This window comes from Falco cherrug, chromosome 7, assembly GCF_023634085.1.
Source record: "Falco cherrug isolate bFalChe1 chromosome 7, bFalChe1.pri, whole genome shotgun sequence".
NCBI classification, from domain to species: Eukaryota; Metazoa; Chordata; class Aves; order Falconiformes; family Falconidae; genus Falco; species Falco cherrug.
In genome coordinates, this window is record NC_073703.1 from 11941423 (window position 1) to 11965859 (window position 24437).

The 24437-nt window shown below is 43.8% G+C and overlaps 1 protein-coding gene across 1 annotated transcript in view; it reads left to right on the top strand.

Annotated features, from left to right (window-relative positions):
• The first annotated feature begins 1784 nt into the window (after positions 1-1784).
• Positions 1785-24437, top strand: part of ABHD2 (abhydrolase domain containing 2, acylglycerol lipase) — a 41237-nt gene continuing 18584 nt past the window's right edge. The window contains exons 1-4 of the mRNA XM_055715517.1: positions 1785-1884; positions 11966-12052; positions 12870-13070; positions 22795-22970. Coding sequence (XP_055571492.1) covers positions 12877-13070; positions 22795-22970 — 370 coding nt within the window. The 5' untranslated portion in view covers positions 1785-1884; positions 11966-12052; positions 12870-12876. The remainder of the gene's footprint in view (positions 1885-11965; positions 12053-12869; positions 13071-22794; positions 22971-24437) is intronic.

Here is a 24437-nt window from a genome sequence, read left to right on the forward strand (position 1 = left end):
TCTCATTCCTCATGGATGTATCTGAGCACCCCTGGTGTGAAAGAGCACCCTGTGTTTCACTTCTCCTCAGCAAGAAGGGGGCAGCTAAGAGTTTGGTTTGCTTTGCTTTGTTTTGTGATGGTGTGCTTAAAAAAGCTCTCTTCTAATAGCTGAGCTTCTCTCAGGTCTGGGAAGTATCCAACAGCCTCGGGATTTAAAATAAAAGCCTTGCCTGGAGGCTCAGCTCCAGTTCGTGGTGTGTTTTCTTGCCTGGATCTGTTTTCCTGCCTGGATCGATGGTAAGGAACCAAGGTATACCTGGAATCAACTGGACTGCAATTTTCTGTAATCAAATTCAAACACATTCTTCAAATAGTTAGTTAAGAGGTTGATACCGGAAGTTTATCTACTAAGCCTATCTCGTAGCTTGATCACAGGCATAACTCAGCTGCCTTCAGACATACCAAACCTCAGCCCATCTGAGTCACTGACAAGTTTAGCAACCACCGTAAGCCCTGGGTATTTTCACAAGGTTAATTAAAAGCTGAAGATAAGGAATACGGCTCTCATGTTTGAGTGGTGTGGGATCACATCTGTAGCAAGTGAGGAGGACCGCTCACTGTGGGGCTGCTGCTGTTTCTGTTCCACCAGCATCATTCCAGCAGCTCCCTCTCTGCCCTTCCTCAGAGCTCTCTTCTGCATCGTGACTTAGTCTATAGCAGTTAGTCATCTCTCCAGATACATAACTCTCTGGAAAATGTGACTTGCTCCTTGAGAGCTTTCTCTACGTAGGAAGCTCCAGCTCCCAGTAAACAGAGGAAACAAAATGTCTGAAATCAGGGAAAGGATTTTTCCATCCAGTTATATAAAGCAGCCATTAACATAGCTAGGAACAGTTGATGTCACCAGCAATGCAACACGTGGCTCTTCTGGGAGGCTACAAGAAAAGCAAGTTTATAAACATCGCATTGCAGACATTTTTTATTTGATTATTCATTTTCCTCCAGTGCCTTCCAGATGTGGCAGGCTCCATCGACCTCCAGATTTTGCTGTCCCTGTCACACAACCCACTTGGTGGGAAAACACCTGGGGGGCCCTGCTGTACCCCTGCGGGGCTGGGGAAGGGCCCTTTGCTGCTGCGGGCCAAGGCCAGGAGGCCACCCCAGCGCCAGGTCTGCCACACGGAGGTGGCCTGGGGGCCACGGGAAGCAAAACCAGCATGCTGAAGGCCCAGCCACCACTTAAGACACCGTTCCTATGCAATCTGGTACCGCAGTGTAACGCTGTGTGACCAGCATGCAGCACCTGGGAACGCTCAGATGGATCAGCAGCAGCCTGTGCCGCACTGGAGGGGTTTTAGCCCATCTGTCCCTCACGATCACCAAGCTCCAGGGCACCGAGGCGCACCTCAGCGGGAGCAGATCCCCAGGCTGCCCCCCCCCACCCCGCGGCAGGGGTGTCGGCTCCCGCAGCAGGAGGGGGCAGCGGCGAGGCTGATGCTTCACCCTCGCGTCACCTCACCCCTCCGCCCTGCCCCGGCCGCGCTCTCTCATGGCGGCGGCAACCGCGGCTCCCCACAGGCGCCGGGAGCCCCGCCCCGCCCGCGGACGCCAATCACCGCCCCCCACCTGACTGACAGGTGTCCAGGCCAACAGAACCCCAGAGTCCAGCCCCGCTGCGTCTCCACCAGCCAATGGCACCAGTGAAGGCCGGCTGGAGCTCCCTTCCACCCTCAGCTCGTCTTTCAGCCAATCGGCGCGCAGGCTCTGGCGGAAGCGGCACGGCGGGCTGCCAATGGGAGGGCGAGGGCGGTTACTAGGCGGCCGCAGGTAGCGGGGCTGGTGCAGACGGTTCGGAGCGGTGGTCGGAGCTGTTGGTGGCCCCGCGGCTGAGCCGGGCCTGCAGGTGAGGCGGTGGCTCGGGAGCCCCTTCCCCGCATGGCTGAGGGAGCGACGGCCAGGCCTCCCTCCCTCCCTGCCTCTCAGCCTCTCAGCGGTACGGGGCCCGAGGGGGCGTGGGGCGTCCGCTGGCCGTTCCCCCGCGGCCGGCTCTGTCAGGCGCTGGGCGGTCTGAGCTGCTCCTCTCTCTCCGGTCTTAGGCTCCTCCGTGCCTGCCCCGCCGCCTCCTTTCTGTTTATTTTCTGCGGCAGGCATGTCCGATGTGTGTATTCCCTGGGGTGGGGGTGGCCCTGCGGTGGGGTTTGGCCTGGTTGTGGTGGTCTGGGTGCGGTGCCTCTCCCGCCGGGGCCGGGCGGTGTGGTGACGGCCTCACCGTCGCTTTGTGGCGGTGTGAGGTTGTGCAGGGCAAGGAAAGCGGTGGTGCCGGCGCAGGGCGAGACGGCTGAGGTGGGAAGCAATCGGGAGCTGAGCGCGGAGCAGCGGTCCTGAGGGCGATAGCTGTGTGAGTTAGAGCCGGGTGGGTTCTAGCTGAGATGTCCATCAGGTCACACTGCTCCCCCTAAATGATGCTTTTCTCCTCTGTTACTCCTGCTCCAAGGTCCTGACACTGCTGCTAACGTTTTATAACAATTTTAGACTTCCTTTGGTTGGTGAGTGCTATATACACCTGCTTGTCAGCCTGTGTGACAGGACTCTGCTCCGTTCTGCAGATTCATATATAACAGTATTGCAGTTGATGTTTTACAGCTGGTAAATCCCTTACCTGATGCTTAACTTCTTTAAGGAGGTATGTTAGCAGCAGCTTTATTTTTACAGTTACGGCTGGAGGGGTTGCATTCTTACACAGGTCTTTTCAGAGAATTCATAACAGTTTCCTCTTACTGTTGATGTACCGTTGTCACTGGTGTGGCAAGTAATAAAAATTCCTGTCTGCCTCTTATAGATTGCTGTTTGGCTTCTGCAACGCTGGTGCCTCCTTCTGTAACAAATGTTTGTGGCTTATTAAACAGCGAACTGGTACAGTGTGTTCATCTTAACATGCCTTGTCAATGATGATCATGCTCAGCCATGTTCGTAATGCTTGGGTTGACAAGTTGTAGTCTTCCACTGATACGGTGTTTGTAGAACACCGTTCAGCCATTTGTGTTTGTCATATCTCATTTCCAGACCTTTGATAATGTGCATTTCCTGTGCAGGGAGTCTTGTTATTGACAGCTAGTCTCCGGTTGTTCTGTTGGTGTGTCTGTTTCACCTTCTTTCCTAGATGCTTGCTTAGTTCCCATATCAAAGAAGTTTGCATAAATTCTCTTGTCTCTTCTTGGATTAGTGGGTATGCAGTGTTTCTTATTATCCTAGCCATCATTTATTTCAGTCTCAAAGCCAAGAGTAAACAGGAAAGATCTTAAAGAACTTTAATGTTTGGGGGGTTCTATTCTTCTGTCTTATTTTTTAAGAATGCTTTTATTTCAGCTTTTTCGTGGGAGGTTCTCTGTGTTACTGAGTGATTTACTTGCATAGAGGATGAGGCTCACCTAAGATTGTGCCAGACTATCTTCTCTAGGGGTGGAAGAGATGTGGAGGTTTGGGATAAAACCTACCATCTTGCAAAACTGTTTCTGAAGAAGTTAAACTTAAAAAATAATTTGTTCTTCTTGTAAAAGCCTTTTTTCTATTCAGGGAATGAATAGCAGCTTAGGCTCTTAGTGTTTCATAAAGCTGCATTATTAAACTTGTCATGTGAAAGCCCAGAGATTAACATGCTGAAATAGTCACTGTTCTGAGATGTGGTACTAGGAAGGAAAGATGACAAAATACCATCATTTGTCCTTGACAAAGACATATGGAGAGGTTATCCAAATCTACTCAGTTCCAACTGTACATCTAGATGTAACTTGATGTACTATAGAAAATGGTGGCTTTAGGGCAGTGATTCAAACAGTCTGTAGTTGTAGTTTGACCTCGCTTGATAATGGAAATGTTGTGGGCGCTGCTGGATTCACATTGCTCTGTTACTCCCCTTTCTTGCTCTGTATCTCTGGCCTCTTCATCCTCACTTTAATGCCACCAGCTCTGGCAGTGCCAGAACTTAGGTTAACAAAGAGGATTTAGTAAAGTCTGTAGTAGGGGTGTACATGCCAGGGTCTGTGCTGCTAATTCCTGTTGAAAGGTGCAGGCATCAGCCTGAAACTGGTGTTTTTGACTTCTCAGCTAAAGCCTAAATCATCATAGTTCTGCTAGTGTATTGGAGACTTCATCTACACTTTCGAGTTTCTCTGGCAGACCTTATTTCATGAGGTGTTAAACCTCTGAATTGCTATTCTTAATGTGCACTATAGATCAACTGAACTTCTGGGCAAGTATTTGCCCTTCACCCTAAATAGCTTGCAAAGATTAAGCTTAGATACAATTAAAAAAATCTGATCAAACTCAGTTGATTGAGTTCAGTACCAAACAATTGATTTAACTTTAGTGTGCTAGGGCAGTCTGTCCTTATGGAGAAGCAAAATTCCACTTGCCCAACATGTGGGTGGCGGTGATGCTAATACTCAGGCAGCTATCTTAGCCTCTCCTAGCTCTGGGAAGGCTTGTGTGCCTGAGGGTTTGTCTTTTCTCCAGCTACATCAGTTGACTTGATAATAAAGATTGTTTCATACTGCCAGCATCAGCCAGCAGTAGTTCAAAATGCTTTGCAGAGCAGTTCTGTACAAACCAGGTCCTTGAAACATCTTTTTGCTTGTGCTCTGTTAGAGGTAATGGCAGTGGAAGGAAGCATCATACTTGGCAATGTACAGACTTTCATCTGTATTTGTAGGTCGACCAAGAAGTGTAGTTGCCTAGCACTTACTCTACTGTTGAAAAATACTTGAGTTTCCCATCATCATGGGTTGTCTGGCTAAAATAAATGGCAATGGCAACTTCCTCTAATATGGACTGAGCTTCTGCAGACACAAAATCCTTCTGAGACTTCTGATGTACTAGTTACTAACCTTTGAGCTACAGCCCTGTTCAGGGTATAGAGTACTCCAATAGCATAATATGGGCTCCTGATGGAAAGGGTCAGCTAGGACAAGTGACTGCCTAGTAGTGGGGAGTTCACTGTTCCACAGTGTGTCCTGCTTCTAAACTTATTTATATCTCTTTGAAGATGCTTTTGTGTAGAGATGCAGGTTCCAGAAATGTTGTGCTGAGGGTGTTCAAGCTGGCTGTCTCTTAACTGGAACACCCAGTTCTGTGGAGTGTTGCTTGTGCATATGTGAATATGAAAGATTGTACAAAGTGAGATAAACAGACGCACAGTCACTTACAGGGGACACCCTTGAAAGAAGGAGAAAAGATTCTGACACATGTGCCTGTAATATCCCTAACCTCCCACTCAGATTCAGCAGGAGAGTGGGCAGTGTAGCTCCTTGGACTTTGAGTTGCTGGTGACTGCTCTAGTGCTCCAAAACCTCTGTTTGTTTTAATTGTCATTCTGGTAAAACTTGAGTATTCTGCAGTAGTGGTAGCTGTGTGTTGGTCACGTCCTGTCTCTTTGTATTTTGTTCTTTTGTCCTGAAGTGTTGCTGCTTCATTTCAATATAATTTTGTGAATTAAACTTCTCTAGCATGAGCCTTTTATCTTAATGGACATACTCTAAGGGAATGACTCTGCAAATCTTCTGTACTGCTGTGGAACAGAGCTGCCCATCAGGGGGGCAGTGGGAGCAGGAATAAACAAGGTCTTTAAAGACCTAAGAGTGAAGTGGCACCTCAGCTTTTGATCATGTTCAGATATAGGTGTTTTCAGACTGCTTGAACTGGACCAGTCTTGAACAAAGTTCACTTAGCTTTCTTAACTTGGGCTTTGGTGATAGTCTTTCCCTGCTGTGCAGCTAGTTGGTGTGGAGCATGCTTCCCATGTATTAGGGTGTGCACCCTGTAGCTGAGCAAACAGCTCTGAGGTGCTTGGACTTCGGACTTCGTGATACTGTGGGGACAGAGGGGTTGGAGTCTAAAGGTAAATGAGGCTTTAACAATATGATGGTACATTTCAAAATACAGTAAAGGAATAGAGCAGACTCCTTTGGGGGGGTTAGTCTGTAATGCAGTTTTTATTACCTCATTTTGCTATGTGTGGCTTCATGTTAGTAGCATTCCCTCAGCTGCTGATCATGGATTGTGGAGTTTTCTGCAATATGTTTATCCTGCTTCTTCCCTTGAGCTTAATGCTGCCTGCTGACAGTAAGCAAGTGACATCTGCTAATGCTTTAAGACTGGAAAGGTGTCAGCCCGTATTTCTTCTCTCTCAGTGCCTAAAAGTACACTTGACCTCTTCTAGGAGTAGCTGAAGCTCTGCCCTGTAGTTCCTTAGGGCAGAGGTTAGGGTGTGACAAAGTCCTGTCTCTGCAGTAATTGAATAATTGCTTGTTTAAATAACATGAGCCTTTCATTTAAGATAAGATGTGATTAGTTGATCTCTGTGGAGTCATCAGAGCCATGTCTTAGTTTAATCTTGTACATCAGGTGTGTGTGATAAAAGCTAGTGCAGTGTTTTTTCCATCAGAGACAAGCAGGAACCAGATAAGGTGACATACAGAGAGTCTATGTAGCAGCCTTATTAGATAATATACAAAAGCTGCCTGTCATGCAGTGGAACCATTTTGATCAGTTAAAATGATACTATGAAGAAACAAAAGCAGTTCATGTAGTTGGAAGGAAGTGAAATTCAAGGCTCATTTGACTGACTGTCAATTAACCTTCTCGGGGAAGTGAAAGACTTGTGAGTCTTTGGCCCTGTTGGCTATAGACTTATTCTTGGGTGCTTTCTTAAGCAAGCTGCCTTGGTGTGTATACCCAGCCCTCCTAGGTGCTTGGCTTGTGCTCTGGAGGTGTAGGACTTTCTCAAAGACAAAAAAAAGAAAAAAGCTCTAGTTAAAGGCACCTGTCTTTCTGGCTGTACTGATGGTGCCTTGTGCTGTGAACTTTGTCCCTGTAACCTCACAGTACCTCTAAATTTAGTGTATGAGCCAAGTATTGTATCTGATGAAAAGGTCAAATTCCATTAAAGGCAGCAGTCAAATTCTTGTTAGAACATGGTGTAAACAGTACGTGCTGCTTTGTATACTCGCCAGCCAGCCGAACCCTGGCCTGGGTGCTGGTTCTCGCACAAGGTGGAGGGATTTGCATCAAGGACTTCCATGTGCTGTCCAAGTAATGTTCTTTTAAACATCCTTGTGATTGGATGTGTCAGTGTGCCCTCTATTTGGAGATAAAATGTCAGATGTCTGACAACAAAACTGTGATGGGCTTTGCCAGACTCCTGATGACTCTGGTGGAGGACTGCACTTCTCATGGCCACATCTAAACTGAACCTTAAGAGCTTGAAGTGCTCAGCTAATTCTTAATTATACCCTCTACGCTTTGAGGTCTGAGACTTAGTTGGCTCTTAAACGGCCAGAAGTACTGAGTGATACATCAAGATGATCTCAGCATTTGCTTCTGACATGTTCTCTTCTGAGCTACCGCTAAAGATAATAGGAGGTTCTGCATGGGGTAAGCTTGGGCTGGTTAGATGCCAGTCTCAAGATAAGTGGTGTAATGCCTTGCTTTGTGTGTTAAGCTGAGGCATAGTACTGGTGTGGCCCTAAAATATAACTATAATTTTTTGGAGATCTTAAAGTACCAGTTTAAGCTTAACGCTTTTCTGTAAAAATAAAATCTCCTTTTATGAAAGTGCCTGGTAAAAGGCAGGATACAGGACTGTGCAATAAATCTTGTGGTTTTCTTCTTGATTCCTTTTGCACAGGTTCCTGTACTCGTGTAGCTTGTGTGACCTCAGACTGTCCTTCAGCGCTTTACAAAAACTTGATCTGGCAGCCTTTCCCATTCACACACCTTGCTTCAGAGCCTTTCCCAGGTGTATATGTTCCCTATGTACATTTTCATCTGGATGGTGTCTAAACAATCTTTCTCTGCATTTAAACCATTGGAAGCTCAGCAGTGTGACACATTTCTGTACATTTCTTGGAGTGAGATTTGAATAATATGCTGGCATAAAACTTGGCTTTGTTTAAAAACCTTTGTAGTGCTCTGACTTTCTGCCCTTTTCTTAATAAAGTTCCCTTCTCCACGATGTGGTTCTAAGTATCTTACCTGGTAGTGACAGGCCTGTAACTTCTGGTTTTGCGGTGTAACTTTCAGAAGAGGCATTAGCTTTGGTTGATATTAAAAGTGCTTAATTTCCTGGAAACATTCCCTAAAGAACTAATTTCAGTGGAATAGCCTTCTTTCTTCCCCCTTCAAAGAGGTGTGTGTGTGGGAGGAACTTATTTCTGATCTGAATCTGCCTGGGCACAACTCTTTAAAGTAGGATGTCTTGCTTTCCTCTTGTCTAGCAGAATTGCGTCAGTTTTGTTCCTCAAGCAGGCACCACAGATAACTTATCAGATGTTTCTTGGACTGGTTTTATTTAACAAAGTCTGTCTGCTTAATGTGTCTAGAAACAGCCTGTGGCTCTTCTGAATCTTAGTGGGGAAGAGTGCTATGCAACTTGGTAGAAGCTGTAAAAGGACAGGAAAGGGGACTTTTAAAGGCTTTCAGTGCTGGTCAGGCATGCTCCAGTGTTGTGGTGTCCGGCTGAGCTCTCACAGCACTAGTGTGCCAAAAGCTGACTGGTGGGAGGGCATCTAGGAGGATTTTCTATCGAACTTAACGTTTCTGGAAATGTGATTCCTTCAAGATTCTTCAGTGAATGTAATGGGGCATAAAATCTCTTGCTAGTGGAGCTGCTATTAAAGAGGCTGCTTTTACTGATGTCTGGGCAGTTGCACACAGCTGCATCTTTGCTTTAGCCCAAAGCATTTCATAATACCTCAGTGAAATGAGTCTGCCAGGCTTTCAGTTGCTCATTAGAAGGCCTGAGGGAAGGGTCCTATGGGAGTGGCTTCCTTTAATGTCTTTGCTTTTTTTAATGTTGGCTTTCCAGTATGCTGAGTCAGGCCCAGCCTCGGCATGGGTGGGGAGCTGTAATACCTGGTACTTAGCAAATCCTGTGTGTGCCCCATTGAGTCACAGGGTGAAGTGACTTCTGTCCCTGGAAGTCTCCTCTCCCTGGGAAACCTGGAACAGAAATGTATACAGGTCTCAGATTTGTTGTCAATTGTGAAATCATTTACTATACAAGTCAATATCTTGATGATAGCTTTCCCAAAACCCAGTGCCTTTGAAAGGGTACATAAGAAATTTGCTGTAACTCTACTGGTGTTGGTTGTATCTTTTATTCCTGTCTGGAAAGGGGAAACATGGGGGGTATGTGTGTGTGTCTCATACTTGCACAGGTGAGGTACGCTCTTAACAGTAATGCTGAAGTGTTTCCTGTAACAGGATTTTCATCTTTTTATTCTGTGATGAAAGGGCAAATAAAAAGGCTTTACAAATCCAGCACTTGCTTTCTAGTGGTTGATTTTAGTTAGTCTTCAGTCACAAATGGGATGCAAGAATATTGCTTGAAAAGACTCAATCTTTGGGGTTGTCATGGCTTTATTTTAAAAAAGAATTGTACACTTAAGGTGCTTCAAATAACATCCTTGGCTCTAAGAGCTTCAGCTTCTTTGTGTTCCTCAATGTGGTTCTCAAACCCTGTGATGGATGAAAAGGCAGCCCTGACTGCTTCCACTGATATACTTACTGCCTTTTGCTAATTTTGTCTAGCCTGCTAAAAGTTAATCTTGTGTTCTGTGTGCAGAAAAGGCCAAATGTTTGTCTGTTTATATTAATGCTGACCCATTTAGAGGAGATACTAGATTAAAATTTGACTGGCTCAACACTGTGGTTGTCTGTCCTTTTTCGTCAAGTTTATTGGGTCATTACAAAAAGGGTTTAACAAAACAGAAGCAAGGTGACCTCATCCCTGCTTTTAAATAGGGAGGCATTTGTCCTATGTGATTAGAGGCAGAGCTCTCAAATACATTTCAGTAAACTAAACCCTTAAAATCTTAGAGCACAGTGCTTTGGCTCAGCCCCTGCAAATCTGCTTTGGCTGAGATCAGGTCTGCTTAGGTCTTCAGAAATAACATATTCTAGAGGAAGTACCTGAAGTGCCACAGCTGGATCCACAGGGCATGGAGTTTATCAATCTAGTCTTCATGTACTTGATCATTACTTAGTTAATCACTGCAGACCAGACAGCTGTGCAACTGCAGCAACAGTGCCAACTTTGTTAGCTATGCACAGACTGATCTGAGCTTTTACATAAAGATTCTGACAAAACCATGAACCTCTAGCACATCTGAAGTGTGTAAATTCATTGAATGTGTATTTAGACTGTGTAAAATGGAAAAATACTAGTTCACAGTTGTTAAAGCATAATCCTGCCTACCAACAGCTTGCTTTTCTGAAAGTAACTCCAAGTTAGTGTACTTTCTTTTAAGGTAGTGACAGGCTAAAATGAGATGTAGAAGTATCAGAAAAGATGTGGTGTGTCTGTAATCTGAAGATTATGTAGGAGAGGAGAGAAGCTCTCTCTTGGAGATAAAGCTTAGTTGGATCAGTTATATTGAGTCATGAGTACAAAATGCTAATGACTAACTGTGCCCAGTTTTCTTTTACTAATTCACTAATAATGTGAAAGCTGTAAACAAACTAGCTTCAAATCCCAGTGGCAGGAAGGCCTTGGGTAACTTTTCTACTAGTATCTGTATTTTCTAAACAAAACAATGAAACAGAGATGCCAGCATAATTTCTGGGATTTCCAGCTGGGGAAGATTTGCTCAAGCAAGCACTTGGTTGTCTTGGAGTTCAGGAATTTGGTCTACTCTTCTGCCAGTTGTACCTTCCCTGAAGAAGCAATTGCTGTAGCTTGCCTGTTGTCTCCTACACAGCTGGCAGTAGTGTTGGTGAAAGTCTACTAAGTATGGAAGTGAGGTAACATATTACAACTTGGCACTGTACTCAAACTCTTCACTGAGACACATAATACCAATGTAATCTTCTGATTAGAAGAATAAATGGCTTTTTGTAACCCACTCCTTTCCCTTCTACTGTGAAGCTCAGAACTGGAAAATAGAAGCTTCAAAGTAGTCCAGTATTAAGTCTGCTCTCCTGCAATGCACATGATTATGGTGGCAAAAACTTGCAGCTTTCCAGCTGTTGATCAGTAGCTGTCAGACTTGTTTTCTTCCAAGGGGTTTTGGTGCAACTGCATTGAGTACAGAAAGTACTTCTGCAGTTTTGCCTTCCTGCTAGGAAGAAGGGTAAGGCTTTAGTATGGCCTGTCCTGTTGGGGTGTTTTCAAAGGTAGAAGCAACAGCCATGGTAGAGAGTAGACTGTTCTGGGGCTTTTTCCTGGAAGCTCCAATTCCCCAGTGGTTTGCTGTGTCTGTAGGGAATCCAGTTCTAATTGTAAATGCCATTTAATGTTTTTATGGTTACAGACTGAAAGCTATCTCTCTTCTAGTGCCATCATCAAATTCTTGCAACAAGCCTTGTGCATGTGCACTAGTGTTAATTAGGTGGCTGTATCTAAGCCTCCTGGTGGCTCTCAGTCTTGTTGAAGTGTGATGTGTTGTAATGTCTCAAAAAGCAAGTGTGGGAATGAGCAGAGACTTGTTTACAAGCTTCCATCTGTAGGAGTGAGCTGCCTTGCTAAGCCTTGTAGAAGTAGCAGGAAACTTCTTTCAGACTGGCTTCACACTTCAGTAACAGTGTTCCCTCTAGCCTTTTAAACATGAAGGGGTTTGGGTAGCTTTTGTAACTGGGGGCAATGTCAATGTCTTGCAAAGATAGTGACTGTGATCTTCTGGAAGTTCATAGCTTGGCTTTCCTCTGAAGTTGTGCTAGTTCTCATTATTGCTTCTGTGTCTCTCTGCTCATGAAGGTGTATTTCCATACTGCAGATGAATTAATATGCTCTAGGCAACTGATCTAGTCTGGAAACTGTCCACAAGCAAAAGATTTCTGATGCAAATGGATCACAGTTGAAGCGGTTGTGACTGAATACACAAAACTGCAATATCTGTGATGGGACCTTTGCATAGTTTGTGCTCTTCCCTGGCAGCTGGGAGATGCAGCCTTATCAAGTAATAATCAATTTGCTTTTCCTCTCCTCATAGGGTAACTCGGGTAGCACGTGGATCCAGGTGGTGACAATTCTGCTGTGGACTGGCAATTATTTCTGGCTTGGATAAAAAGTGAAATTGGTAAGACTTGTTAGTCGGGGTTAACTTACTGGGGTTAACCATGTGACTGAGGAAAAATGCAGGGAAAAATCTGCCCCTTCAGCATGAATGATATGTCCCTGTAATAACTGCAGCCAGCTGTTAGAAATGTATCTTCAAACTGACCCAGCTTCTTTTAAGAATCTGATTTCAAGAATGAAGGATACTGTTATATCTTGAGATTTTTAATTCTCTCCCCCATTTCCTTTACTGTGAAGCCCTTGAAAGACTAGATGTTAATCTAGTGCTCCTTCAGCTGCAGAACTACAGTGAATTAAAAGAAATGCTGAAGTCACTGGTACATAGTGACCACCTTGAATACCTGGAGTTAGTACTAGTATTCTCATGGAGTTGCAAAATTCAGGCTAAGGAACTAACCCAGTAGTTCTTTCAGAAACACCCACCCAAAGCTGCTGATGTGCCTTTATAGCCTGGCTCTTCATTCAGCTTCCATTTGAGCTGGGTAGTCCTTGCCAAGATCCTGTAGGTATTGACTGGCTGCAGACTGTAGGGTTTGACACCTGAGACACTGTTGCAGTTCTAGTGCAGCACTGATCAGGAATAAATTTCCTTCTCAGTTGATCATCCAGCTTCTGTTTCTTGTGGTGGTTAGGGTGGTTGATCAAAGTAAACTTCCTTTCATCTTAGAAGTTGCTAGTCTGAGTTGATATGCTAGGACTTTTGTAGCAGTGTTAACTGGCAAATTTAGGTGGTTAGCACAGTCTTAACGTGGCAGTTGATATTTGTATCCAATGCTATATTGCAAAAGCTTTACTGTTTTTTTTTTTTTAATCTCCAGGCTCAAAATGAGTGCGATGTTGGAAACCCCTGAGCTGCCAGCAGTGTTTGATGGGGTGAAGCTAGCTGCAGTTGCTGCTGTTCTGTATGTCATTGTTCGCTGCTTGAATTTAAAAAGCCCAACTGCCCCTCCTGAACTCATTTACCAGGACTCTGCTTTGGCCCGCTTTCTACTCAAATCCTGCCCACTTTTGACCAAAGAGTAAGTAGTGTGTCTTTTCCTGTTGACCTGTGTTACAGGGAGAAGAGCTGCACTTAACCATTCTTCTGCCTAGTGTGTTTCTTAAACCTGGGTGCAAATGAATGTCAGGGTATTGTCTTAACTTGAAGCAGGTTTATTTTATTAAGCATTTCACTATTGTTGGTGTCTTGGGTACCTGGGTTTAGGACCGAGCCTTGTGCAGGGCTCTTCATAGTCGTATAGAAAAAGCCATCCGTGTCCCTCTGCTGTATGCTGATACTGTACTGTGTAGCCCGCTGTTTCTGGGAATGGGGGGGTGGGGGTGGATGCAGTCAGCACTTGTTCCTCTTCATGTACTCCCCTTTCTGTTAGGGAAGAAATCTCTTTGGGCTCACAAGAAGGAAACACTGTCGTGGTGTGGCTGTATACTTACAGTGAACACAGGGATGGCAGCTTTAGCGTGCCTACTCTTATCTGAAGTGCCTTAACTTGATTGAAGACTAATGAAATTTATTACTGGGTAGAGCACGTCATCATAACTAGTTTAATAAAGTAATGACATACTGTAGAACTCGTAAGTCTGTTGAATGCACTTTCAAATTGACCTTATGTCAACTATGTGTTTGAGCGGGTTGATCCTTGACCTTCCATTCTAGGACCTCCAGAGTTAGTGCAGCTGCCCTTACTTTCACCAATAATATGAAGCATTTGCTACAATTTCATGAGGCTTTGGAGGGACAAGGACTTTGATTATGGTATTTCTCTTCTGCAATCATTTTGAAAACTTGCAAGTCCTATTTAGGAGCCCTAAATACATCAATTATCTAGTAAGTGCTGAGTGCAGCTGCATGAACCTTCCTTTTGGATCTCAAAAGTCAAGCTGGCTTAATGATAGTCATTCTAGGGGAGATGTGAAGCTTTTAGCAGTGCTGTTAGGTGCCTTGATTACATAAGATGTAAGATCTTAGCCATAGGATCTGTAAACTCCTAGAGGAAGCAAAGCATTATCCATTTAAAATTGGAGCCCCGAGAGGGTTCCCTGCTGCCCTCTGAGTTTGGTAGTAACATAAGTGTGTGTGTTAAAGCTGAGCAATGAAATTGGATTCTTGATTATGTCTAGTGCCTTAACTGCAAAGCAGTTGCTTCCGTAAAAAATACACTAATGAGGTTCTAGTTACTTGGTGCCTTGTCATCTCAGTGTTGGCGCTCCAGATTGACATGTCCCTAGTTGCTGAAAAAGCAAGCACGAAGCTGTGCTGATTACCAGTCTTGAAGGCATATTAGTATCAGGCTAGTCTTTGAAATAGATTGTAAGTCAATTCAGAGTTGGTTTTGCTCCTGTTTCAGCTCTGTTCTTACAGCACAAGCTCCTAGGGCTACTGTATTAGAGCCATGTTTTTGACTTTCACTCAGCTGGAGAACATAGCATTCCCCAAGGAGTGAAAACACAGAACGTTGTCTAAATTGCAGTACATCTGCTGTGCATTAATTGCAGGAGTGAAGAGCTTCTTGTGGAATCCTAGTGGTGTTATGTGCAGTCTTGGGTTATTTGCTTTCTCTGGATCGACTGAGCTCAGGCTTGCCAACTTCTCTGAGAGCTGTAGCAGTGATTACCAACACATGGTTCTTGGGTAGAACACTGTCTGAAAGGCTTGTGTGACCCCAGGAAATACACTCAGCTGAAACAAACTAGAAAAAAAAGTGTCAATAGGTGGTAGTTCAGTCTTGTTAGCTCTATACCTATGCTAGGGAAGACAGGAATATAATTGCTGTCAGGGACTGAAAAGAGGTAAGTCAATGTGTATGTGGTTATTTTTTTCTATACTAGTGATGTTATCACAGACCCTTTTTTAATACAGAAATTTTAAAAAATCAAATAAATCCTGTCTTTAGGCATGAAAGTCACCTGGAGGCTGAAGGGGAACAAATATATTTCAATTCCTGCAATTATGCATGAAACAGTTTGTAGGATTAATTAGCAAAAACCTATGTGAAAACAGATTGTGCCATACTCCACTGGAAAAAATCTTGCAAGGCTTTGATTACTTGCTAATTATTCTGAGTGTTAGGAAAGCTGATTAAGCAGCTCTTTTCAAATTCTACCATGAAAGCAAAATAAGTAGCCCAGCAATCCCTCCTGCTATATCAATACTAGGTTTGTTGCAAGATCTGCTATAAGACCAGCTCTTCTGTACCATTGGGAACTGGCTTTCAGAGCTGGTTTGTTCAGCTCCCTTATGCTTAAGGGAGGAAGGGGTGAGAGAGTATTGCTGGAAAAATCGAGGTGGCAGGCAGAAAGCAGAAATAAGCAAAGTTACTTTATCTGTGCAGCTGTTCAAAAATACTTGGAAAAAACACTTTTGGATTTTTTTCCCCTTTGTGGCACCATCTTCACCTATGGACTTAATCAATATATTGTAACCATAGCGTCATTCTGTAAGCCAAGTGGTGGTGGACGAATTATTTAAGAACTTTGGATATAAAATTGCCTGAGATGGCTGTGTGCCAGGTACCTTGTGCTTGCAGATGTTAGTACTGCTTTTTACAGTTCTCTAAGCTGCTAGAAGCTTTCTATGTACCTGTTAAACACTGGTAAGCAAAAGACTGTCTTCCTAGTCTTCTTTTTCTGTCTTACTTCTATTTCCCTTCCTCTACTACCCTGTGGCCAGCTCTGTACTTCGGTTTACCAAGTGGAGTAGCATAATCAGGCCATTTTTCATTCAAAGAACTGCTTATTGCATAGAAGTTCTTGCAGATCAGCACAGCTGTTGGTGCCCTCAAGCACTTGGGCCTAGCCCCTGGCTGCAGCTGTCTCTTTTTCCTGTCTTTCAGATTGGTACAGAAAGTCTGCCATTTGCTCTTATTCCTGTAGAAATGCAGCATTGGCTCTTTGATTCATGGGGACAGATTTTTGGCGAGTGCTTGTGGTACTGGACTGGACATTTTTTTGGCTGATGCCAATTTCCTCTACCATCAAGAGTGCGTGTGTATCTTTATGTAGAGGCAAGGCACAAGTGTCATCCTTATTGAAAATAATTACCCTTGCTGTCTGCATGCTTTTATCTATTAGTAAAGGCAAGCTTTGCAAAGACTGAGGCAAATGACTGTCAAGCCTGTTAGTAAACACTGTCAAAGATCCAGCCTAGATCCTTCTTATCCTTTGTTTGCACGGTGACCTATACTGGATAAGCAGGCTGCCTGGTACCAGAAGACTCTTTTGCGCTGTCATTGCTGTTCTCCTAGATGCAAGGAGACAAGTAGTCAGAAAAACTGTCTTCAAGCTTTTCAGTGTTCCTTTTCTTCCACCTAATAGCAAACAGTGTTTGATTCCTGTCAACTCCTTGGTGTTTTACCCTGGGAGGAACACTTCCAGGAGAATAATAAACTAGAAGAGCAGTATTACTCCTGAAGCTTTGGCAGGTGAACATGTTGAGAGGTAGAGAAGAATGGCAGCTCCCTACTGATAAGCTGGAACACTGACCCTGGGGGGAGAAGCCCCCTCGGCAGGTATTAGTCCTTGCTGGGTGCTCTGCTGGGGCATTGGCAGCAGCCTGCTGTTCTCCAGCTGTTCCCAGCAGGGAAGATGTGCTGTAATACTTGTGCCCTGTTTTGACTAGAAGACTTCTTGTAGACGCTGAAGGCTGAGGAAGGGTGTGATGGGCACTTTACTAAATAAAAGCTGCCTAAATTGGGAAGGAGGTAGTTTAACCCAGGAGGCCAGCCTGTACTTTTAAGTAATTCTGACTTCACACAGTTTCCAGGGGCAGCAGATACTTCTCCGCTTACGTTAGCCTCTTTTTCAGAGACTCATGGGACATGGAAGCTCTTGTAAGCTGCTTTAAATTTTTGCTCTTGCATATTTGTGTCTTCATCACATAGAACAGTCTGAGCTGATGCAGAAAAACCTGTTTTCTACATATTTGGGGAGGGGGCTGAACCCTGCAGACTTGGAGGTGCTTTCTTGATTGCAACTAAAATTGCATTCTCTAGAATCAAACAAGGGTCAAGGTTTGGTTTGCAAAGCATCCTTTAAATACCTTCAAACTGCTCTGTAAAGGGGGGAAAATAACCTGTCACCTGCTGTAATACGGGTGGCTGTTCTTGGGGTGTCCCCTGACACAGACAAATTGTAGGCTCTGCTTTCTTGCCATCAGTATCCAGTGCACATCAAAGTGATGTAAGAGTTAATCTTTAAAGTGTTAATCTCCTCAGATGAAATGAAGTAATGCTCCAGAAATAAGCCTGTTGCTGAACTTCCATTGCAGTTCTTTGAGGACCTGAATGCTGATGCTTGCTAATAAAAATAGCACAGTTTTCATGTGCTTTGTGTGAGCTGCTTATACAGCTGCTGCTTTCCTAAATTCCTGCATACTGGGCATGTACATGTTCTAAAATTATAATCTGCTACCTAAGACCCACTAAAACAATCTACAATCATGTGTTGGAAGTCTTTTAAGTATTAAAATGCTAGGAGGATGTTTGTGAAATGCTTAGGAATTCTCTTGCTCTCGGGCACTGTTGTGGACCTATCAGGATCTCGGGCTGTGCTGCACAGCTGAAACACAGCATTTGGAGCTAAAACATTAGCATTTTTGAGCAGATTTATGTAACTGGCTGTGAATTCATTTAGCCAGTTAAGGCTGATGAGCTCTGTACTTGTTGTGCCATTGTAAGTCAGCTTCCATAGTGACTGTCATCCCCAGACCTGTTCTCGTCTGCCTTCTGTTGCAGAATCCTGTTACTGGAAGTTATAGGACTGGCTACTGGAAGCCATAACTAACTGTGTCAAATATTTATCTTTACTTAAAGTGCTTGGTATCTGTGGTGCAGCTGACCAAATCAAAACAGGAAAGTGAGTCAGCTAAAAGCCTTTGGGTCTGGAGCAAACTAGGAAGCTTTTTTTTTACCTCCTAAGTTATCAGTACTTGCTTGTCTGTGGTATTGTAGTACATCATTCTTGTCCTGATGTGGACATGTATATACATTTTTAGTAAGAGGTCTTCCTGATGACTGCTCAGCTCCTGTCATTTGTAAACTGCTACAGTGGAAATGCTGCTTATAGACATGGTGTCTGTGCCTGGGCGCTCATACATCTGTGACAGCTGTTCTGGAACAGGGTACACAGAGGAATACGTAGTGACTCATCTCAGTACAGTGACATTTGCGGTGCTGGGGTAGTCTTTACAGTATACCGCTTTGGTTTATAGCAGGCGTTATAGAGAAGCTGAAGTCTGTCATGTCCTTGAACACTTTCACTGTTTCTACTTAATATCAATGCCAGAGGGAAGCCACCTGCTTTAGGAGTGAGGGCCCCTTGTTTGGCAGACATGGTTAAATTTAGCAGTAGTGATAGTTTTAGCAGAAATCTGAAGGGCAATGCTTGAATGCTCCTTAAACTGAATACTTAGTTGCTCAGTCTGTATGGTATCTAGCTTGTGTTACCCTGCTGAGCTTGTTTTGTTAAGGTAAGCCATAAGAAAAATACCCTGAGTACACGTTCTCCTGCCTACAAGGATGATTGTTTTAAAGGAGCATCTCTTTTCAGCTGTTTGCCATGAGGAATGTTGGCTTAGCTACAAAACAGTCTGTGCTGGCTATTACTATCAGCACTGGACAGTTAGGTTTTTTCCAGCTGAGTTGAGGATGAAAATGTCTCAAACGTTTTTTACATAACCTAGATTTTATTTAACCCTATTATCAGATTTGCACTTTAAGAGAGTGAAGTCTTGCACAATTCCTGGCAAGCTTTTTTCCCTCACCAGTGTGGTGTCATGCACCTTCATGATAGAGTTCTTTGTGCTCTCTTCTTTGAATAGTTTTACTAAAAGCAAGCTGAAAGTCCAGGTGTCTTGTCCTTCAAAACTGTACAGTCTTGCACTGTTATGCTCAGTACTTGGTCTTATACACTTTGTCTCACTGAAATATGTAGATAGAAGTCACTTATAGGAAGAGTTTCAAAAAAAGATTTGTGCATTGCTGAAATAGTGTCAGCAGCAATAGTCTGACAGGCAGATCATATGCCTGATTCTGCTATAGATTATAAGGATGCCTTGCAAAGTCAAACTTGGCCCTCAGCTGAGGACAGCTTTTACTGGAATGCAATGATGCAGAGGCATCACTTTGTTACTGTCAAGGCTTTATAGGGTTTTGTAGTAGTTTAGGTTGGCAACTTGTCATGGTAAATGAAGGTCTAATATTTTTAATAGCTGCTTGCTTTTGCATCAGTCTGGTAAAGTGAGTTATCTGTCTTAGCTTTTCACTGATCATGCAGGATGTATGCAATCTGGCCAACTTCTTTATCCTTCCCTGTTGAGGTCTTGTGATGTTTAGTCTCCCAGAGTCTGGATACTTAAAGAATTTTAGGGTATATATGTCACCACAAGCCTATTGCTTGAAGGCTGATGTGCAGTAGTAAAAGAAAAGTGAGAATAAAGCCCTGAAATACATGCAAGTGTTAAAACAGTTCACAAGCTGCTGCTCTATTTTTAAATGCAAACATAACATGTTTAAGTATGACTAACTGGGAGTAACAAATCTCTGCATCGGAGTACTGTCCTATGCACATTACTCATGCTGGAATGACCTTTGAATATTTTTCTAGAGGAGTGTAGTTACATGTAGACTGACTAATGCTAATGCGTCTTTGCAGGCAATGTGACGCCTAAACAACTTACTGGAGTTAATATAGAAAATAAACTGAGCATTTATTTGCTTGGTCTATAGGCTGCTCAGAAACACAAGGTTCTGCACTCTGAAGGGAGCAAGCAGTGAATGCACCCATGTCTGTAAGGCTTCACACAGTTTTAACTTTGAGGGAAATGTGGATCCTACAGGTATAATTTGTCCATCAGTATGGATGGAATCACAGGGGATTCCTGCCTTGGTTTTACTATTTCCTTTAATGAAGAGCATACCAATGAAACTGTATATGCTGTTTGGCTATGTGTAGTGTAAAGGTTTGACTTACTGAAGATCAGTACTTCAGGTAACTTCCAGATGAGTTATCTGAAGGCAGGCCGGGTTTGGTTTTTTTCCCCAGAGGAACCAGCTGTGACCTGAGGAGGTAGGCTGTGGTAGCAGTGCACTTGGTAAGCAATATGCTTGAAGCCATTTATCTTCATTTAAATGCCAGCAGTAGTGGTGAGGCTTTGAAGACTCTTCTAATTTCCTAACAACATCCTGTGGTATATGCTGCTGCGTCTATTCTGCTGGATGACTGTGACTTATGTTTACCTACAATTCAGTGCCCAGATACAAGGAGAGGCTTGGTGCTTGCAGAGATTCCTGATATTTTTTTTATCAATGTGGTAGTGGTAATCAGTCACAGCTGTATAACTTGGTTGCTGTAGCTGGAGAAATTGCTTTCCTGTTAGCCCTTTTGGGTAAGACTTTGGTTATGTCTTTGAAAAGCACTGTATAGAAGCAGAATCACCAAAACTTTCCAATGCATGTGCTTAGCCTAAGATTAGAAACAATGCAGCAATATTGATGCCTTGAGTGTCTTCTATAATAAGCATTTGCAGATCTTTCATGTTGTATTTGACAGCTCTCCTCAAAAGCTGCTAGCAAAACCTCGGCAAAGGACTTGCGTGAAAGAAGGCAAAGAGGCAGTCAAGCATAGTCTAGTGTGGGGATGGCTGCTGACCTGGACTGGTAGTAAATGACTGGGGTGAACCTAGCTGTTTGTTCTTGTGCTAGAAGAGCAGTGTCTCTTCCATCTGGCATAATAGTTGCTGTTCAAAACCCTCTGCAGTGAGCTGTATGTGACTTGAGCAGGACCATCTGTAGCTCTTCTTGTGCAGCCTCGTTTAAATTGACTGCACAGTCCTGATGGATACCTACTTTGAATTGTGAGAACATAATCTGCTCTGACAACTTTCCATCTCTACCAGCAATTGCAGAGGATGAGTTTGTATGGTCCCCATCATTGCTGGGGATCTCGGCACAGCTGGCGTGCTGCACCTTGCATCTGGCAAGACCCACGTGCAGTGCATATCTTCCAGTGCAGATGCTGGGCTGGTGATAAATAGTGCTATTAGTCTGACATAGATTCTTTGAAAAGTTTTATAGTTGAGTGATCAAATCCAGGATGCACTGAGGGCTAATTAACAAGGCTGCAAGGATGAGTTGGCAGCTTTTGCAGCCTTTATTGAAGTGGTATCTTCTTCTACAGGAATCTGTTTTGGGTCTTTGGGAAGTACATTTGCAGAAACTGAGTGAAACTGTACAATGAACTGCTGTGTTACTTTGATTGTAAGAAGTCTCCCTCATAGATGAGAGAACAGAACAGGGAGAAAGCGCATACTGCTGCCTTTGTCTTGCTAAACAAGCATAGATAGTTCTTATTTTTGTAGGAAGTCTTTCAAAAGTGTAGGGGGGAGAAGGAAGTTGTGGCCATGACACGTGAGAGCTGGCATGGGGAAGAAGGTCCAGCTGTGTGGGTAGGTAGTGTCAGAGCACAAAGGCAAGGTTTCTGTCACATTCTAGTGGATTATGGGCTTAAGTAGGAAATCTGAGTCCTGAGCTGCCTAGTTTTCTGTGAACAGGGAAGAACATGATCTCTACTTCATGTGGTGTCAAGCAGTCAAAGGGAATAACTGCAGGAAGCCCTAAAAATTGCAATAGGGAGGGAGCTGCTAATCTCTTGGGATCCCAAGGTGGTGTAAGTAGCTCTCGGGCTTCTTCTGGGTATCCTGCTCTGTGCAACAGAGACTGCAGCTCCTTAATTGGAAACATGCCCCCTGGGACTGTTCTTCTAGACAAGAAGTCAGTTGTGCTTTCCTGTTGAGAGCTGAAGTAACTATCTTTTTTCAAGGCATCAGCTCAGTCTCTCCTTTGTGGAGTGGCCAGGTGACTGCCCTGCCACCACTGTGTATGCAACAGTATGCTTCCTGTTAAACCACTTGCAGCTGCTCTTGTACTGAAAAAAACCCAGTAGCTAAGCCTTTAATGCGTTTGGGCCCATAGCTGTGTTTCCCCTATGTCCTTTTTTGAGGGCCAGGAAGCCAGGGAAAAAGACAGTCTGCTTTGTCACTTAGTTTTAATGTGCCCTTGGTAAAGATAATTGCTAGACTCCCCTCTTATGTTGAGAGGGATTTATTATTCAGTGGAGTTTAGCCAGTTCCAACAAATCCTTTTAAAACTGTCCCAGCTTTACCTAACTCTGCTTGTGAGGCAATATCACTCTGTACCATGCCTTTGCTTAACTGAGAAAAACAGTTCTGTGTAAGTGTGTCCTTGCTAGCAAGTCTTGGGGCTTTTGGTCTTCCAAAACTTGCTATGGATCCTATGATTTCTGCCACTGGCTTGTACAGTCAAGTGCTTACACAAGTTCCTGTGGTTCAACCCAGCAGGCTTCAGTGTTTCAATTAAAACAGATTTACAATGCTTTACAGGTTCTGGAGGTCAGTTTGGTTGGCTAGCAACATGCTGTCCCAATCTGAGGCACAAGGCTGCTGTGTATTTGGTGTTAAACATATGTGCATGTAACACTTCAGTATAGAAGAATGTCTGGTTTCTGACTTCTGCTGCTGTTATCAGTGCTGATTTCTCAGCTTTGAGAACTTCAGTCTCTCCTCTTGGGTAAGGCTGCAAAGGTCAACGTTGCCAGTTCAGTCAAAGCAAAAACAATTTATTTGTTACTATAGTTGGTAGTGAAGGGAAGATTTGTTGTGGGAGTGCTTATCTGTTTGCAAAGGCTTGTTAACTCAGCAGGGGTAAGCAATTAAATTACTGCCTCTTCCAGGTACATTCCACCCCTGATCTGGGGAAAGAGTGGACATATTCAGACTGCCCTTTATGGAAAAATGGGGAGAGTGAGATCGCCACATCCGTATGGACTTCGCAAGTACCTCACAATGCCAGATGGAGCAACAGCCACCTTTGATCTCTTTGAGCCACAGTCTGAACACTGCATTGGAGGTCAGTCAAACAGCTGCTGGCTGCAGCTAGCTGCTAACCTTGATTCTCTGCTCTGGGGGATGGGTGAGGACACTGCTACCTGATTTGTCAGCAAGGTTAGATGTTAAATCTGATGATGGAAGGGGGCTGTTAAGCAATACTAACCAATGTGTGGAAGTTATGAGGCCATCTTGCTGTATGCTTATCTCTGACAGCAGGAGAGACCCTATTGGATTAAGTAACTGTTTGTGGCACGGGGCGGGGAGTTATGGAATGTTTCTTCTGTTCCTTAACTTGTGCCTCAGGTGAGAGGCTGGCAAAGAGAACGTGTTGGTAAGCCTTGTTTGGAGTGTCCTTTGCCTGTTAAGACTGTGAGATCATAGACCAGAAGCTAACTGTATGATGTTCTTCATGGCCTGGTGCGTATGGAAAAGAAACTCAGCTTTCTCTCCCCTTTAGAAACAGATTCTTGGTAGACTTTACTAACAATAGATGTTTGAAGGTCTGCATGAAAACAGACTCTGTGCACAGTGTATGAAGGAGTCCAGACATGAAGAGAATTCTGTGGAAAAAGTAGAATACCATGGTGATTCCTTATGTATTCAGAGTGAATGTCAGCTTTCAAACTCACTGTTACTGCTAGTATCAGCAATGCTTAAAAATGAGTTACTGTGGCTTAACTTCACAATTACAACTTACAATAAAATCAGCTACTGCAGGGGTAAGCCCATGACTAGTACTTAGGCCCTCAGAAAAAGCAGAGGTTTTTTCCGAACTGTCAGTGAGGTCCTCATGGTATAATGCTGCATGAGAACAGTTACTGTTATCTTTATTGCTGAAGAGAATCTGAGCAGTGCTTTCCTAATGAGGGAAAACTCAGTAGATAGAGCTGCTAATGTTGGAGCTTTGCATGTAGGAGTCTGATAGCTAATTTGAAGCACATATGCTAATCCTAAATTTAATTTACTGTGGTTACTTGAATACAACAATTACTTCCTTAGTTGATGAAATATCTTGTTAAACTAGCAGTCATCTGCTTTGTGGCTAATCTAATGACATTTGATCTGCTGACACTGTTCACTAATGTCAGCTGATGAGAATATCTGTGTTTAGCAAAGCTTCATTTCAAAAATCTATTACACCCAGCTCTGGATGGGAAATGAGGGAAAAATAGCGCAGCCAGTACACTTGGTGCATGAACAAGCAGGGGGCTCCAGAGCTTACATACATTTAGCAGTCACAACAGGCTGTCAGAAGGCAGAACATGTGTAATGTCAAAAACATCCTTCAAAGGGAAGAATTTACTCTTGGTCTCTAGGCAGTGCCTGCAGAACTGTTTGGGCAGCTTTCCCTGAAGTTAGAAAACTGTTAGTCTCCTGTAACATGAATTACTTTTTTACATCTGTAGCACCAGAGCCACTAGTCTTCTGTCCCATACTGGATTTTTGGCAGAGTAGTAGGATTTTTAGCTTGCTTCTGGTAGATGGT